Source organism: Palaemon carinicauda, chromosome 32 (genome assembly GCF_036898095.1).
Source record: "Palaemon carinicauda isolate YSFRI2023 chromosome 32, ASM3689809v2, whole genome shotgun sequence".
Lineage (NCBI taxonomy): Eukaryota > Metazoa > Arthropoda > Malacostraca > Decapoda > Palaemonidae > Palaemon > Palaemon carinicauda.
Window position 1 is genome coordinate 72,968,445 of NC_090756.1, and position 15,503 is coordinate 72,983,947.

The window sequence follows — 15,503 nt, forward strand, 5'->3', positions numbered from 1 at the left end:
ATCCAGACATTAATGTATCAAAAATATATATGGCTTATTTAATAATGAAAAACACGTCTAAATGTGCAAAATTTATCATTAATTGAATGCCAAGTAACAAACTACCAATTAGCTACCATGGTGAAGATGGGTTGATTTCAATTCTAAGTACAAAACACCTGAATTCGACAGGTGTAAGTACAGAAGAATTGTCATTGACTTTTATCTTTCTTCGTGGCCAATAGGTTTAGTCACTGTCTATGCAAGCTTGCCGACCAGGGTTTGATTCCCGGCCGGACCCAAGCTCTTGTCTTTGTGTGATTTCGCCTGGGGCTCTGATCCCGAGGTCCTTAACAGAATCCAGACATCAATGTATCAAAAATATATATGGCTTATTTGAATATGAAAAACACGTCTAAATGTGCAAAATTTATCATTAATTGAATGCTAAGTAACAAACTACCAATTAGCTACAATGGTGAAGATGGGTTGATTTCAATTCTAAGTACTAAACACCTGAATTCGACAGGTATAAGTACAGAAGAATTGTCATTGACTTTTATCTTTCTTCGTGGCCAAGTGGTTTAGTCACTGTCTATACAAGCTTGCCGACCAAGATTCGATTCCCGGCCGGACCCAAGCTCTTGTCTTTGTGTGATTTCGCCTGGGGCTCTGATCCCGAGGTCCTTAACAGAATCCAGACATTAATGTATCAAAAATATATATGGCTTATTTGAATGTGAAAAACATGTCTAAATGTGCAAGATTTATCATTAATTGAATGCTAAGTAACAAACTACCAATTAGCTACCATGGTGAAGATGGGTTGATTTCAATTCTAAGTACAAAACACCTGAATTCGACAGGTATAAGTACAGAAGAATTGTCATTGACTTTTATCTTTCTTCGTGGCCAAGTGGTTTAGTCACTGTCTATACAAGCTTGCCGACCAGGGTTCGATTCTCGGCCGGACCCAAGCTCTTGTCTTTGTGTGATTTCGCCTGGGGCTCAGATCCCGAGGTCGTTAAGAGAATCCAGACATTAATGTATCAAAAATATATATGGCTTATTTGAATATGAAAAACACGTCTAAATGTGCAAATTTTATCATTACTTGAATGCCAAGTAACAAACTACCAATTAGCTACGATGGTGAAGATGGGTTGATTTCAATTCTAAGTACAAAACACCTGAATTCGACAGGTATAAGTACAGAAGAATTGTCATTGACTTTTATCTTTCTTCATGGCCAATAGGTTTAGTCACTGTCTATACAAGCTTGCCGACCAGGGTTCGATTCCCGGCCGGAGACAAGCTCTTGTCTTTGTGTGATTTCGCCTGGGCTCTGCTCCCGAGGTCCTTAAAAGAATCCAGACATTAATGTATCAAAAATATATATGGCTTATTTGAATATGAAAAACATGTCTAAATGTGCAAAATTTATTATTAATTGAATGCCAAGTAACAAACTACCAATTAGCTACGATGGTGAAGATGGGTTGATTTCAATTCTAAGTACAAAACACCTGAATTCGACAGGTATAAGTACAGAAGAATTGTCATTGACTTTTATCTTTCTTCGTGGCCAAGTGGTTTAGTCACTGTCTATACAAGCTTGCCGACCAAGGTTCGATTCCTGGCCGGACCCAAGCTCTTGTCTTTGTGTGATTTCGCCTGGGGCTCAGATCCCGAGGTCGTTAAGAGAATCCATACATTAATGTATCAAAAATATATATGGCTTATTTGAATATGAAAAACACGTCTAAATGTGCAAAATTTATCATTAATTGAATGTCAAGTAACAAACTACCAATTAGCTACGATGGTGAAGATGGGTTGATTTCAATTCTAAGTACAAAACACCTGAATTCGACAGGTGTAAGTACAGAAGAATTGTCATTGACTTTTATCTTTCTTCGTGGCCAAGTGGTTTAGTCACTGTCTATACAAGCTTGCCGACCAGGGTTCGATTCTCGGCCGGACCCAAGCTCTTGTCTTTGTGTGATTTCGCCTGGGCTCAGATCCCGAGGTCGTTAAGAGAATCCAGACATTAATGTATCAAAAATATATATGGCTTATTTGAATATGAAAAACACGTCTAAATGTGCAAAATTTATCATTACTTGAATGCCAAGTAACAAACTACCAATTAGCTACGATGGTGAAGATGGGTTGATTTCAATTCTAAGTACAAAACACCTGAATTCGACAGGTATAAGTACAGAAGAATTGTCATTGACTTTTATCTTTCTTCATGGCCAATAGGTTTAGTCACTGTCTATACAAGCTTGCCGACCAGGGTTCGATTCCCGGCCGGACCCAAGCTCTTTTCTTTGTGTGATTTCGCCTGGGCTCTGCTCCCGAGGTCCTTAACAGAATCCAGACAATAATGTATCAAAAATATATATGGCTTATTTGAATATGAAAAACATGTCTAAATGTGCAAAATTTATTATTAATTGAATGCCAAGTAACAAACTACCAATTAGCTACGATGGTGAAGATGGGTTGATTTCAATTCTAAGTACAAAACACCTGAATTCGACAGGTATAAGTACAGAAGAATTGTCATTGACTTTTATCTTTCTTCGTGGCCAAGTGGTTTAGTCACTGTCTATACAAGCTTGCCGACCAAGGTTCGATTCCTGGCCGGACCCAAGCTCTTGTCTTTGTGTGATTTCGCCTGGGGCTCAGATCCCGAGGTCGTTAAGAGAATCCAGACATTAATGTATCAAAAATATATATGGCTTATTTGAATATGAAAAACACGTCTAAATGTGCAAAATTTATCATTAATTGAATGCCAAGTAACAAACTACCAATTAGCTACGATGGTGAAGATGGGTTGATTTCAATTCTAAGTACAAAACACCTGAATTCGACAGGTGTAAGTACAGAAGAATTGTCATTGACTTTTATCTTTCTTCGTGGCCAAGTGGTTTAGTCACTGTCTATACAAGCTTGCCGACCAGGGTTCGATTCTCGGCCGGACCCAAGCTCTTGTCTTTGTGTGATTTCGCCTGGGGCTCAGATCCCGAGGTCGTTAAGAGAATCCAGACATTAATGTATCAAAAATATATATGGCTTATTTGAATATGAAAAACACGTCTAAATGTGCAAAATTTATCATTACTTGAATGCCAAGTAACAAACTACCAATTAGCTACGATGGTGAAGATGGGTTGATTTCAATTCTAAGTACAAAACACCTGAATTCGACAGGTATAAGTACAGAAGAATTGTCATTGACTTTTATCTTTCTTCATGGCCAATAGGTTTAGTCACTGTCTATACAAGCTTGCCGACCAGGGTTCGATTCCCGGCCGGACCCAAGCTCTTTTCTTTGTGTGATTTCGCCTGGGCTCTGCTCCCGAGGTCCTTAACAGAATCCAGACATTAATGTATCAAAAATATATATGGCTTATTTGAATATGAAAAACATGTCTAAATGTGCAAAATTTATTATTAATTGAATGCCAAGTAACAAACTACCAATTAGCTACGATGGTGAAGATGGGTTGATTTCAATTCTAAGTACAAAACACCTGAATTCGACAGGTATAAGTACAGAAGAATTGTCATTGACTTTTATCTTTCTTCGTGGCCAAGTGGTTTAGTCACTGTCTATACAAGCTTGCCGACCAAGGTTCGATTCCTGGCCGGACCCAAGCTCTTGTCTTTGTGTGATTTCGCCTGGGGCTCAGATCCCGAGGTCGTTAAGAGAATCCAGACATTAATGTATCAAAAATATATATGGCTTATTTGAATATGAAAAACACGTCTAAATGTGCAAAATTTATCATTAATTGAATGCCAAGTAACAAACTACCAATTAGCTACGATGGTGAAGATGGGTTGATTTCAATTCTAAGTACAAAACACATGAATTCGACAGGTGTAAGTACAGAAGAATTGTCATTGACTTTTATCTTTCTTCGTGGCCAAGTGGTTTAGTCACTGTCTATACAAGCTTGCCGACCAGGGTTCGATTCTCGGCCGGACCCAAGCTCTTGTCTTTGTGTGATTTCGCCTGGGGCTCAGATCCCGAGGTCGTTAAGAGAATCCAGACATTAATGTATCAAAAATATATATGGCTTATTTAATAATGAAAAACACGTCTAAATGTGCAAAATTTATCATTAATTGAATGCCAAGTAACAAACTACCAATTAGCTACGATGGTGAAGATGGGTTGATTTCAATTCTAAGTAAAAAACACCTGAATTCGACAGGTGTAAGTACAGAAGAATTGTCATTGACTTTTATCTTTCTTCGTGGCCAAGTGGTTTAGTCACTGTCTATACAAGCTTGCCGACCAGGGTTCGATTCCCGGCCGGACCCAAGCTCTTTTCTTTGTGTGATTTCGCCTGGGCTCTGACCCCGAGGTCCTTAACAGAATCCAGACATCAATGTATCAAAAATATATATGGCTTATTTGAATATGAAAAACACGTCTAAATGTGCAAAATTTATCATTAATTGAATGCTAAGTAACAAACTACCAATTAGCTACCAAGGTGAAGATGGGTTGATTTCAATTCTAAGTACTAAACACCTGAATTCGACAGGTATAAGTACAGAAGAATTGTCATTGACTTTTATCTTTCTTCGTAGCCAAGTGGTTTAGTCACTGTCTATACAAGCTTGCCGACCAAGATTCGATTCCCGGCCGGACCCAAGCTCTTGTCTTTGTGTGATTTCGCCTGGGGCTCTGATCCCGAGGTCCTTAACAGAATCCAGACATTAATGTATCAAAAATATATATGGCTTATTTGAATGTGAAAAACATGTCTAAATGTGCAAAATTTATCATTAATTGAATGCTAAGTAACAAACTACAAATTAGCTACCATGGTGAAGATGGGTTGATTTCAATTCTAAGTACAAAACACCTGAATTCGACAGGTATAAGTACAGAAGAATTGTCATTGACTTTTATCTTTCTTCGTGGCCAAGTGGTTTAGTCACTGTCTATACAAGCTTGCCGACCAGGGTTCGATTCTCGGCTGGACCCAAGCTCTTGTCTTTGTGTGATTTCGCCTGGGGCTCAGATCCCGAGGTCGTTAAAAGAATCCAGACATTAATGTATCAAAAATATATATGGCTTATTTGAATATGAAAAACACGTCTAAATGTGCAAATTTTATCATTACTTGAATGCCAAGTAACAAACTACCAATTAGCTACGATGGTGAAGATGGGTTGATTTCAATTCTAAGTACAAAACACCTGAATTCGACAGGTATAAGTACAGAAGAATTGTCATTGACTTTTATCTTTCTTCATGGCCAATAGGTTTAGTCACTGTCTATACAAGCTTGCCGACCAGGGTTCGATTCCCGGCCGGACCCAAGCTCTTTTCTTTGTGTGATTTCGCCTGGGCTCTGCTCCCGAGGTCCTTAACAGAATCCAGACATTAATGTATCAAAAATATATATGGCTTATTTGAATATGAAAAACATGAATAAATGTGCAAAATTTATTATTAATTGAATGCCAAGTAACAAACTACCAATTAGTTACGATGGTGAAGATGGGTTGATTTCAATTCTAAGTACAAAACACCTGAATTCGACAGGTATAAGTACAGAAGAATTGTCATTGACTATTATCTTTCTTCGTGGCCAAGTGGTTTAGTCACTGTCTATACAAGCTTGCCGACCAAGGTTCGATTCCTGGCCGGACCCAAGCTCTTATCTTTGTGTGATTTCGCCTGGGGCTCAGATCCCGAGGTCGTTAAGAGAATCCAGACATTAATGTATCAAAAATATACATGGCTTATTTGAATATGAAAAACACGTCTAAATGTGCAAAATTTATCATTAATTGAATACCAAGTAACAAACTACCAATTAGCTACGATGGTGAAGATGGGTTGATTTCAATTCTAAGTACAAAACACCTGAATTCGACAGGTATAAGTACAGAAGAATTGTCATTGACTTTTATCTTTCTTCGTGGCCAATAGGTTTAGTCACTGTCTATACAAGCATGCCGACCAAGGTTCGATTCCCGGCCGGACCCAAGCTCTTGTCTTTGTGTGATTTCGCCTGGGGCTCTGATCCCGAGGTCGTTAAGAGAATCCAGACATTAATGTATCAAAAATATATATGGCTTATTTGAATGTGAAAAACACGTCTAAATGTGCAAAATTTATCATTAATTGAATGCTAAGTAACAAACTACCAATTAGCTACCATGGTGAAGATGGGTTGATTTCAATTCTAAGTACAAAACACCTGAATTCGACAGGTATAAGTACAGAAGAATTGTCATTGACTTTTATCTTTCTTTGTGGCCAATAGGTTTAGTCACTGTCTATACAAGCATGCCGACCAAGGTTCGATTCCCGGCCGGACCCATGCTCTTTTCTTTGTGTGATTTCGCCTGGGCTCTGCTCCCGAGGTCCTTAAAAGAATCCAGACATTAATGTATCAAAAATATATATGGCTTATTTGAATATGAAAAACATGTCTAAATGTGCAAAATTTATTATTAATTGAATGCCAAGTAACAAACTACCAATTAGCTACGATGGTGAAGATGGGTTGATTTCAATTCTAAGTACAAAACACCTGAATTCGACAGGTATAAGTACAGAAGAATTGTCATTGACTTTTATCTTTCTTCGTGGCCAAGTGGTTTAGTCACTGTCTATACAAGCTTGCCGACCAAGGTTCGATTCCTGGCCGGACCCAAGCTCTTGTCTTTGTGTGATTTCGCCTGGGGCTCAGATCCCGAGGTCGTTAAGAGAATCCATACATTAATGTATCCAAAATATATATGGCTTATTTGAATATGAAAAACACGTCTAAATGTGCAAAATTTATCATTAATTGAATGTCAAGTAACAAACTACCAATTAGCTACGATGGTGAAGATGGGTTGATTTCAATTCTAAGTACAAAACACCTGAATTCGACAGGTGTAAGTACAGAAGAATTGTCATTGACTTTTATCTTTCTTCGTGGCCAAGTGGTTTAGTCACTGTCTATACAAGCTTGCCGACCAGGGTTCGATTCTCGGCCGGACCCAAGCTCTTGTATTTGTGTGATTTCGCCTGGGCTCAGATCCCGAGGTCGTTAAGAGAATCCAGACATTAATGTATCAAAAATATATATGGCTTATTTGAATATGAAACACGTCTAAATGTGCAAAATTTATCATTACTTGAATGCCAAGTAACAAACTACCAATTAGCTACGATGGTGAAGATGGGTTGATTTCAATTCTAAGTACAAAACACCTGAATTCGACAGGTATAAGTACAGAAGAATTGTCATTGACTTTTATCTTTCTTCATGGCCAATAGGTTTAGTCACTGTCTATACAAGCTTGCCGACCAGGGTTCGATTCCCGGCCGGACCCAAGCTCTTTTCTTTGTGTGATTTCGCCTGGGCTCTGCTCCCGAGGTCCTTAACAGAATCCAGACAATAATGTATCAAAAATATATATGGCTTATTTGAATATGAAAAACATGTCTACATGTGCAAAATTTATTATTAATTGAATGCCAAGTAACAAACTACCAATTAGCTACGATGGTGAAGATGGGTTGATTTCAATTCTAAGTACAAAACACCTGAATTCGACAGGTATAAGTACAGAAGAATTGTCATTGACTTTTATCTTTCTTCGTGGCCAAGTGGTTTAGTCACTGTCTATACAAGCTTGCCGACCAAGGTTCGATTCCTGGCCGGACCCAAGCTCTTGTCTTTGTGTGATTTCGCCTGGGGCTCAGATCCCGAGGTCGTTAAGAGAATCCAGACATTAATGTATCAAAAATATATATGGCTTATTTGAATATGAAAAACACGTCTAAATGTGCAAAATTTATCATTAATTGAATGCCAAGTAACAAACTACCAATTAGCTACGATGGTGAAGATGGGTTGATTTCAATTCTAAGTACAAAACACCTGAATTCGACAGGTGTAAGTACAGAAGAATTGTCATTGACTTTTATCTTTCTTCGTGGTCAAGTGGTTTAGTCACTGTCTATACAAGCTTGCCGACCAGGGTTCGATTCTCGGCCGGACCCAAGCTCTTGTCTTTGTGTGATTTCGCCTGGGGCTCAGATCCCGAGGTCGTTAAGAGAATCCAGACATTAATGTATCAAAAATATATATGGCTTATTTGAATATGAAAAACACGTCTAAAATGTGCAAAATTTATCATTACTTGAATGCCAAGTAACAAACTACCAATTAGCTACGATGGTGAAGATGGGTTGATTTCAATTCTAAGTACAAAACACCTGAATTCGACAGGTATAAGTACAGAAGAATTGTCATTGACTTTTATCTTTCTTCATGGCCAATAGGTTTAGTCACTGTCTATACAAGCTTGCCGACCAGGGTTCGATTCCCGGCCGGACCCAAGCTCTTTTCTTTGTGTGATTTCGCCTGGGCTCTGCTCCCGAGGTCCTTAACAGAATCCAGACATTAATGTATCAAAAATATATATGGCTTATTTGAATATGAAAAACATGTCTAAATGTGCAAAATTTATTATTAATTGAATGCCAAGTAACAAACTACCAATTAGCTACGATGGTGAAGATGGGTTGATTTCAATTCTAAGTACAAAACACCTGAATTCGACAGGTATAAGTACAGAAGAATTGTCATTGACTTTTATCTTTCTTCGTGGCCAAGTGGTTTAGTCACTGTCTATACAAGCTTGCCGACCAAGGTTCGATTCCTGGCCGGACCCAAGCTCTTGTCTTTGTGTGATTTCGCCTGGGGCTCAGATCCCGAGGTCGTTAAGAGAATCCAGACATTAATGTATCAAAAATATATATGGCTTATTTGAATATGAAAAACACGTCTAAATGTGCAAAATTTATCATTAATTGAATGCCAAGTAACAAACTACCAATTAGCTACGATGGTGAAGATGGGTTGATTTCAATTCTAAGTACAAAACACCTGAATTCGACAGGTGTAAGTACAGAAGAATTGTCATTGACTTTTATCTTTCTTCGTGGCCAAGTGGTTTAGTCACTGTCTATACAAGCTTGCCGACCAGGGTTCGATTCTCGGCCGGACCCAAGCTCTTGTCTTTGTGTGATTTCGCCTGGGGCTCAGATCCCGAGGTCGTTAAGAGAATCCAGACATTAATGTATCAAAAATATATATGGCTTATTTAATAATGAAAAACACGTCTAAATGTGCAAAATTTATCATTAATTGAATGCCAAGTAACAAACTACCAATTAGCTACGATGGTGAAGATGGGTTGATTTCAATTCTAAGTACAAAACACCTGAATTCGACATGTGTAAGTACAGAAGAATTGTCATGGCCAAGTGGTTTAGTCACTGTCTATACAAGCTTGCCGACCAGGGTTCGATTCCCGGCCGGACCCAAGCTCTTTTCTTTGTGTGATTTCGCCTGGGCTCTGACCCCGAGGTCCTTAACAGAATCCAGACATCAATGTATCAAAAATATATATGGCTTATTTGAATATGAAAAACACGTCTAAATGTGCGAAATTTATCATTAATTGAATGCTAAGTAACAAACTACCAATTAGCTACCAAGGTGAAGATGGGTTGATTTCAATTCTAAGTACTAAACACCTGAATTCGACAGGTATAAGTACAGAAGAATTGTCATTGACTTTTATCTTTCTTCGTAGCCAAGTGGTTTAGTCACTGTCTATACAAGCTTGCCGACCAAGATTCGATTCCCGGCCGGACCCAAGCTCTTGTCTTTGTGTGATTTCGCCTGGGGCTCTGATCCCGAGGTCCTTAACAGAATCCAGACATTAATGTATCAAAAATATATATGGCTTATTTGAATGTGAAAAACATGTCTAAATGTGCAAAATTTATCATTAATTGAATGCTAAGTAACAAACTACAAATTAGCTACCATGGTGAAGATGGGTTGATTTCAATTCTAAGTACAAAACACCTGAATTCGACAGGTATAAGTACAGAAGAATTGTCATTGACTTTTATCTTTCTTCGTGGCCAAGTGGTTAGTCACTGTCTATACAAGCTTGCCGACCAGGGTTCGATTCTCGGCTGGACCCAAGCTCTTGTCTTTGTGTGATTTCGCCTGGGGCTCAGATCCCGAGGTCGTTAAGAGAATCCAGACATTAATGTAACAAAAATATATATGGCTTATTTGAATATGAAAAACACGTCTAAATGTGCAAATTTTATCATTACTTGAATGCCAAGTAACAAACTACCAATTAGCTACGATGGTGAAGATGGGTTGATTTCAATTCTAAGTACAAAACACCTGAATTCGACAGGTATAAGTACAGAAGAATTGTCATTGACTTTTATCTTTCTTCATGGCCAATAGGTTTAGTCACTGTCTATACAAGCTTGCCGACCAGGGTTCGATTCCCGGCCGGACCCAAGCTCTTTTCTTTGTGTGATTTCGCCTGGGCTCTGTTCCCGAGGTCCTTAACAGAATCCAGACATTAATGTATCAAAAATATATATGGCTTATTTGAATATGAAAAACATGAATAAATGTGCAAAATTTATTATTAATTGAATGCCAAGTAACAAACTACCAATTAGTTACGATGGTGAAGATGGGTTGATTTCAATTCTAAGTACAAAACACCTGAATTCGACAGGTATAAGTACAGAAGAATTGTCATTGACTATTATCTTTCTTCGTGGCCAAGTGGTTTAGTCACTGTCTATACAAGCTTGCCGACCAAGGTTCGATTCCTGGCCGGACCCAAGCTCTTATCTTTGTGTGATTTCGCCTGGGGCTCAGATCCCGAGGTCGTTAAGAGAATCCAGACATTAATGTATCAAAAATATACATGGCTTATTTGAATATGAAAAACACGTCTAAATGTGCAAAATTTATCATTAATTGAATACCAAGTAACAAACTACCAATTAGCTACGATGGTGAAGATGGGTTGATTTCAATTCTAAGTACAAAACACCTGAATTCGACAGGTATAAGTACAGAAGAATTGTCATTGACTTTTATCTTTCTTCGTGGCCAATAGGTTTAGTCACTGTCTATACAAGCATGCCGACCAAGGTTCGATTCCCGGCCGGACCCAAGCTCTTGTCTTTGTGTGATTTCGCCTGGGGCTCTGATCCCGAGGTCGTTAAGAGAATCCAGACATTAATGTATCAAAAATATATATGACTTATTTGAATGTGAAAAACACGTCTAAATGTGCAAAATTTATCATTAATTGAATGCTAAGTAACAAACTACCAATTAGCTACCATGGTGAAGATGGGTTGATTTCAATTCTAAGTACAAAACACCTGAATTCGACAGGTATAAGTACAGAAGAATTGTCATTGACTTTTATCTTTCTTTGTGGCCAAGTGGTTTTGTCACTGTCTATACAAGCTTGCCGACCAGGGTTCGATTCCCGGCCGGACCCAAGCTCTTGTCTTTGTGTGATTTCGCCTGGGGCTCTGATCCCGAGGTCGTTAAGAGAATCCAGACATTAATGTATCAAACATATATATGGCTTATTTGAATATGAAAAACACGTCTAAATGTGCAAAATTTATCATATGTATATATATATATATATATATATATATATATATATATATATATATATATATATATATATATATATATATATATATCTATCTATCTATCTATCTATCTATCTATATATATATATATATCTATCTATCTATCTATCTATCTATCTATCTATCTATCTATCTATCTATCTATATCTATCTATCTATCTATCTATCTATCTATCTATATATATATCTATCTATCTATCTATATATATATATATATATATATATATATATATATATATATATATATATATATCTATCTATATATATATATATATATATATATATATATTGTCGAGGAATGCTGTGCTGCCATCTCTTGGCTATGTTTTCACTCCATGGACTAAAGAAGTTATTTCTGTTTATTTGGTTGTCCTTGATTTGTTTTTCTTTCTTAACATGGAGAGTCCCCGGCATTTCTCTAATCACTACCTGACACCTAGCCATCCATAACAGTAAGTACTAAAGAGACACCTTTTCTTAAATTGTTTCATGTATTAGTGTATTATATAATGTGTGTTAAAGTGATTAAGTGTTCACAAGTGTGTACTGCATAAATAATGAAGATTGTTTGTGAATTGGAAATGTAATATGTCAACCTGTGGTTAAAAGCTTAAAATGTTTAAACAATGTTTTCAATGTTTCACTTCATTGTGCAATTGACTGCATCTTCTGCAGTCAAGAAATCAATTATATTATATAAAGTTTTTAGCTGTAAATATGTTTATATTTTGCAGAACTCCTTAGACCTGGATTAGTCCTTAGACCTGGATTAGTCCTTAGACCTGGATTAGTCCTTAGACCTGGATTAGTCCTTAGACCTGGATCAGTCTTCTGCATACTTGGTCCTAAACCTTAGACTCTTGGTCATTGGATCTTGAAATATTTCATCTTGACACTCGTGATTCTTCGTCAGACTGTAATCAAGTGCAGTACTTTTCCTGATCCTGATTATACGTGATTGATGTTCAATATATCTATATATTATTATGATTCCTGGTGTTAAACATGAAGTTTGTTAATTTTGTTTTGTTTCAGTTTGTAAATATATTTCAAGTTAATAGAATTTTTCATGTTATACCTTTATATCAAAATATTAAACAAGGAAACTTAAAAGTGAACAGTCTAATATGTTTTTAAAAGAACCAGAGTTCATGGCATATAAAATCTAAAGACCATAACTCGACAATTGGCGCAGTGAGTAGGATAAACTGTTCATGAATGTAATGTTTTCTGTTTTCTGTTTTGTTAAGTAGGTACCAGGACTTGATAAGAGAAGTGTCGGACTTGGACCCCAGGTATTTGTTGGTTTCTAATGGAGTCTTGTTTCTTCCCTTTTGATTCTGTGGAAGTAAGGTAAGACCTTGAAATTGTTAAAAAGGAGTTTGTTATGGAACATTTGTGGCTGGTGGTATGTCGCTGTCCTGTTTGTGACTTAAAATATTTATTTTTGTGTTGTAATGCGTTTTTGTATAGAGCGTTAATTAAGAGGTTAAGTATCTTGATTATATGCTTGCAATAACTTTTGCATTAGTATTATTATAATTGCATTAATTAGAGGTTGAGTATCTGATTAAATGCTTAATTTTTGTGTACGTTCTTAAACTTATAAAGTTGTTTGCGCAAGTTGTTTACAGCAATACATTATGAATTAGTTTTGAGATTCGGTGTTTGCTAACAATGTAACTGCGTTAGTCTTATAATGGGCTTGTTTAAGTGACTAGTTCTTAGCAGTCTGTTAAATAATTTATGCGTGGGTCAAAGTTAAACTTCGCCTTTATTAGGTAGTGTTTGAATTTTCCAATGATTGATTACTCGCGTAGTGCAATTTTCTAATCGTCGTTCACTTGTTTTCAAGGGAATACAACTTGGACGTATGTTTATTTATCGTGTGTAAATTTTTAATTTTCATTATGGATGTTAAACCGTTAATTGACAGTGCAATTAAACAAGGCCTTACTGGTACTCAAATTGATGAATTTGTACATAGACAGTTAAAGCTTCAGATAGAATATGACGAGATCCGAAAGAAAGCAGACGAAGAAAGAGAAGAAAGAGTCGCAAAGCGTGAGTTAGATAAACTAGAGAGAGAGAGAAAGAAAGCAGACGAGGAGAGAAAACATGAATTAGAGTTACTTAAATTGAAATCTAGTCCTGATTACACTCCAGATCCTAATCCCATTGTTGATCCCTTAAGGTCTTCTTTGCCTAAAATTCCACCATTTGACGAGACCGTAGACGAAATAGACTTGTACATAGATCGCTTTGAGAGATTAGCGAAATTTTACAAATGGAAAGAAGATGATTATTCAATGTTATTGGGAACTCTATTGCGTGGTAGAGCTTTGAAAATTTATTGTAGCTTGTCTAGCGATATTGTCAATAACTTTGTATCACTTAAGAAAGCTCTGCTTAAAGCTTTTCACATAAATTCCAATGTATATCGAAGGAAGTTTAGAGATTCTATTATTGATACTGACGAAAGTTTTGTACAGTTCAATTGTAAATTGGGACAATATTTTGATAAGTGGTTGGAACTTGCAAATGTAGAGAAAAATTATGAATCTGTTAGAGATTTTATGATTTTTGATCAAATGTTATCTAGTTGTTCTCATGATCTTCGTTCATTTTTGCTAGAACAGTCACTTCAGAATTCATGTCAACTTGCTGAGAGTGCAGATAGATATCTAGTTGCTCATGGTATGAAGAAATGCCGTAAGAGTAATGATAAGATTCCCTCTAAACCTCATGCTAAACCTCTTGCTGATAATATTTCAAAGTCTCCTAAAGTTTCGAATTCGGTAACTAAATCTGATTCTAATGTTAAATGTCATCATTGTGGTGAAGTTGGTCATATTCGTCCTAATTGCCCTGTGTACAAATTAAATAAGAAATTAAATAAGAAATCTGATAAAGTAGTGCCTAAAATAGGTGTAGTACTTGGCCGTGAAGAAAAATTGCATAATTGTGTAACTGATACCGATGGAAAGATTTTTGACCAGTCAGTTGAGATAGTTTTTGATACTGGGTGCAATACCGTGGTTGTTAGAGATACATTAGTACCTTTAAATTACCTTAGAGGCAGAAAAGTGAAAGTTTATGACTATCTTGGTAGACCTTTGTACCTAAATACAGTGCATACAATTGTTAAGTCTAAATTTTTTTCTGGTAAAGTTAAAGCTATTGTTGCCCCCATACGTTGCGCAGATGTCATTATTGGTCTTATACCTGGACTTAAACATAATGTTGATGCAGGTTTAAGTTTAATAAACGGTGATGAGTTTGTTTCTGATCGTAACGTTAACGGTAATGTTGTAACGAGAGCAAAAGCTAAGGATAAAGTAAAGGAGCGTCCTATGTCTAGTAATCTTGAATCTTTGGATAAGGAATATGGTCTTAATTCTGATGAATTTAGTGAGTATCAAAAAGAATGTCCTTCACTTGCTAGTATCCGTAAGTTGCTTGATAACGAAGAAAGTGTAACCTTAAAATGTCGGACAGTTAAGTACGTAAATGTTGGAGATTTAATATATCGCAAGTGTCTTGAAAGTAGTAAACCTGAAGATGTGGGAAAATTACAGTTAGTTGTGCCAGTTCAGTACCGTAATATAATAATGAAGTTAGCACATGAGTCTTTGTTGGCGGGACACTCTTCATCTCGTAAGACTGTAGATAAGATCATGGAGAAATTCTATTGGCCAAGGGCAAGCTTAGATATACATAGATTTTGTAAATCTTGTCATTCGTGTCAAAAGTTCAGCAGTAAACCAAAGAAAGTACCTTTAGTGCCAATGCCCATTGTGAATGAACCTTTTTCACGTATTGCTATTGATCTAGTTGGTCCTATCACTCCTTGTACTAAGAAAGGTCATAAGTATATTCTTACGGTGATAGATATGGCTACTCGGTATCCCGAAGCAGTTGCTTTACGCAATATTGATACAGTTTCTGTAGCGGAGGCATTAATGGAGATATT

General features: G+C 36.7%; 2 protein-coding genes across 5 annotated transcripts in view; one reads left to right on the top strand and one right to left on the bottom strand.

The window, feature by feature from the left end:
* The window catches only part of LOC137625386 (uncharacterized), a 622,677-nt gene that overhangs the window by 424,292 nt on the left and 182,882 nt on the right, over window positions 1-15,503 (bottom strand). The gene's annotated exons all lie outside the window — the stretch shown is intronic.
* Window positions 11,828-15,293, top strand: LOC137625658 (uncharacterized). The gene is made up of 3 exons (XM_068356567.1): window positions 11,828-11,982; window positions 12,265-15,187; window positions 15,283-15,293. The coding sequence occupies exons 2-3, from the start codon at window positions 13,441-13,443 to the stop codon at window positions 15,291-15,293; spliced, it is 1,758 nt and encodes a 585-aa protein (XP_068212668.1). The 5' UTR covers window positions 11,828-11,982; window positions 12,265-13,440.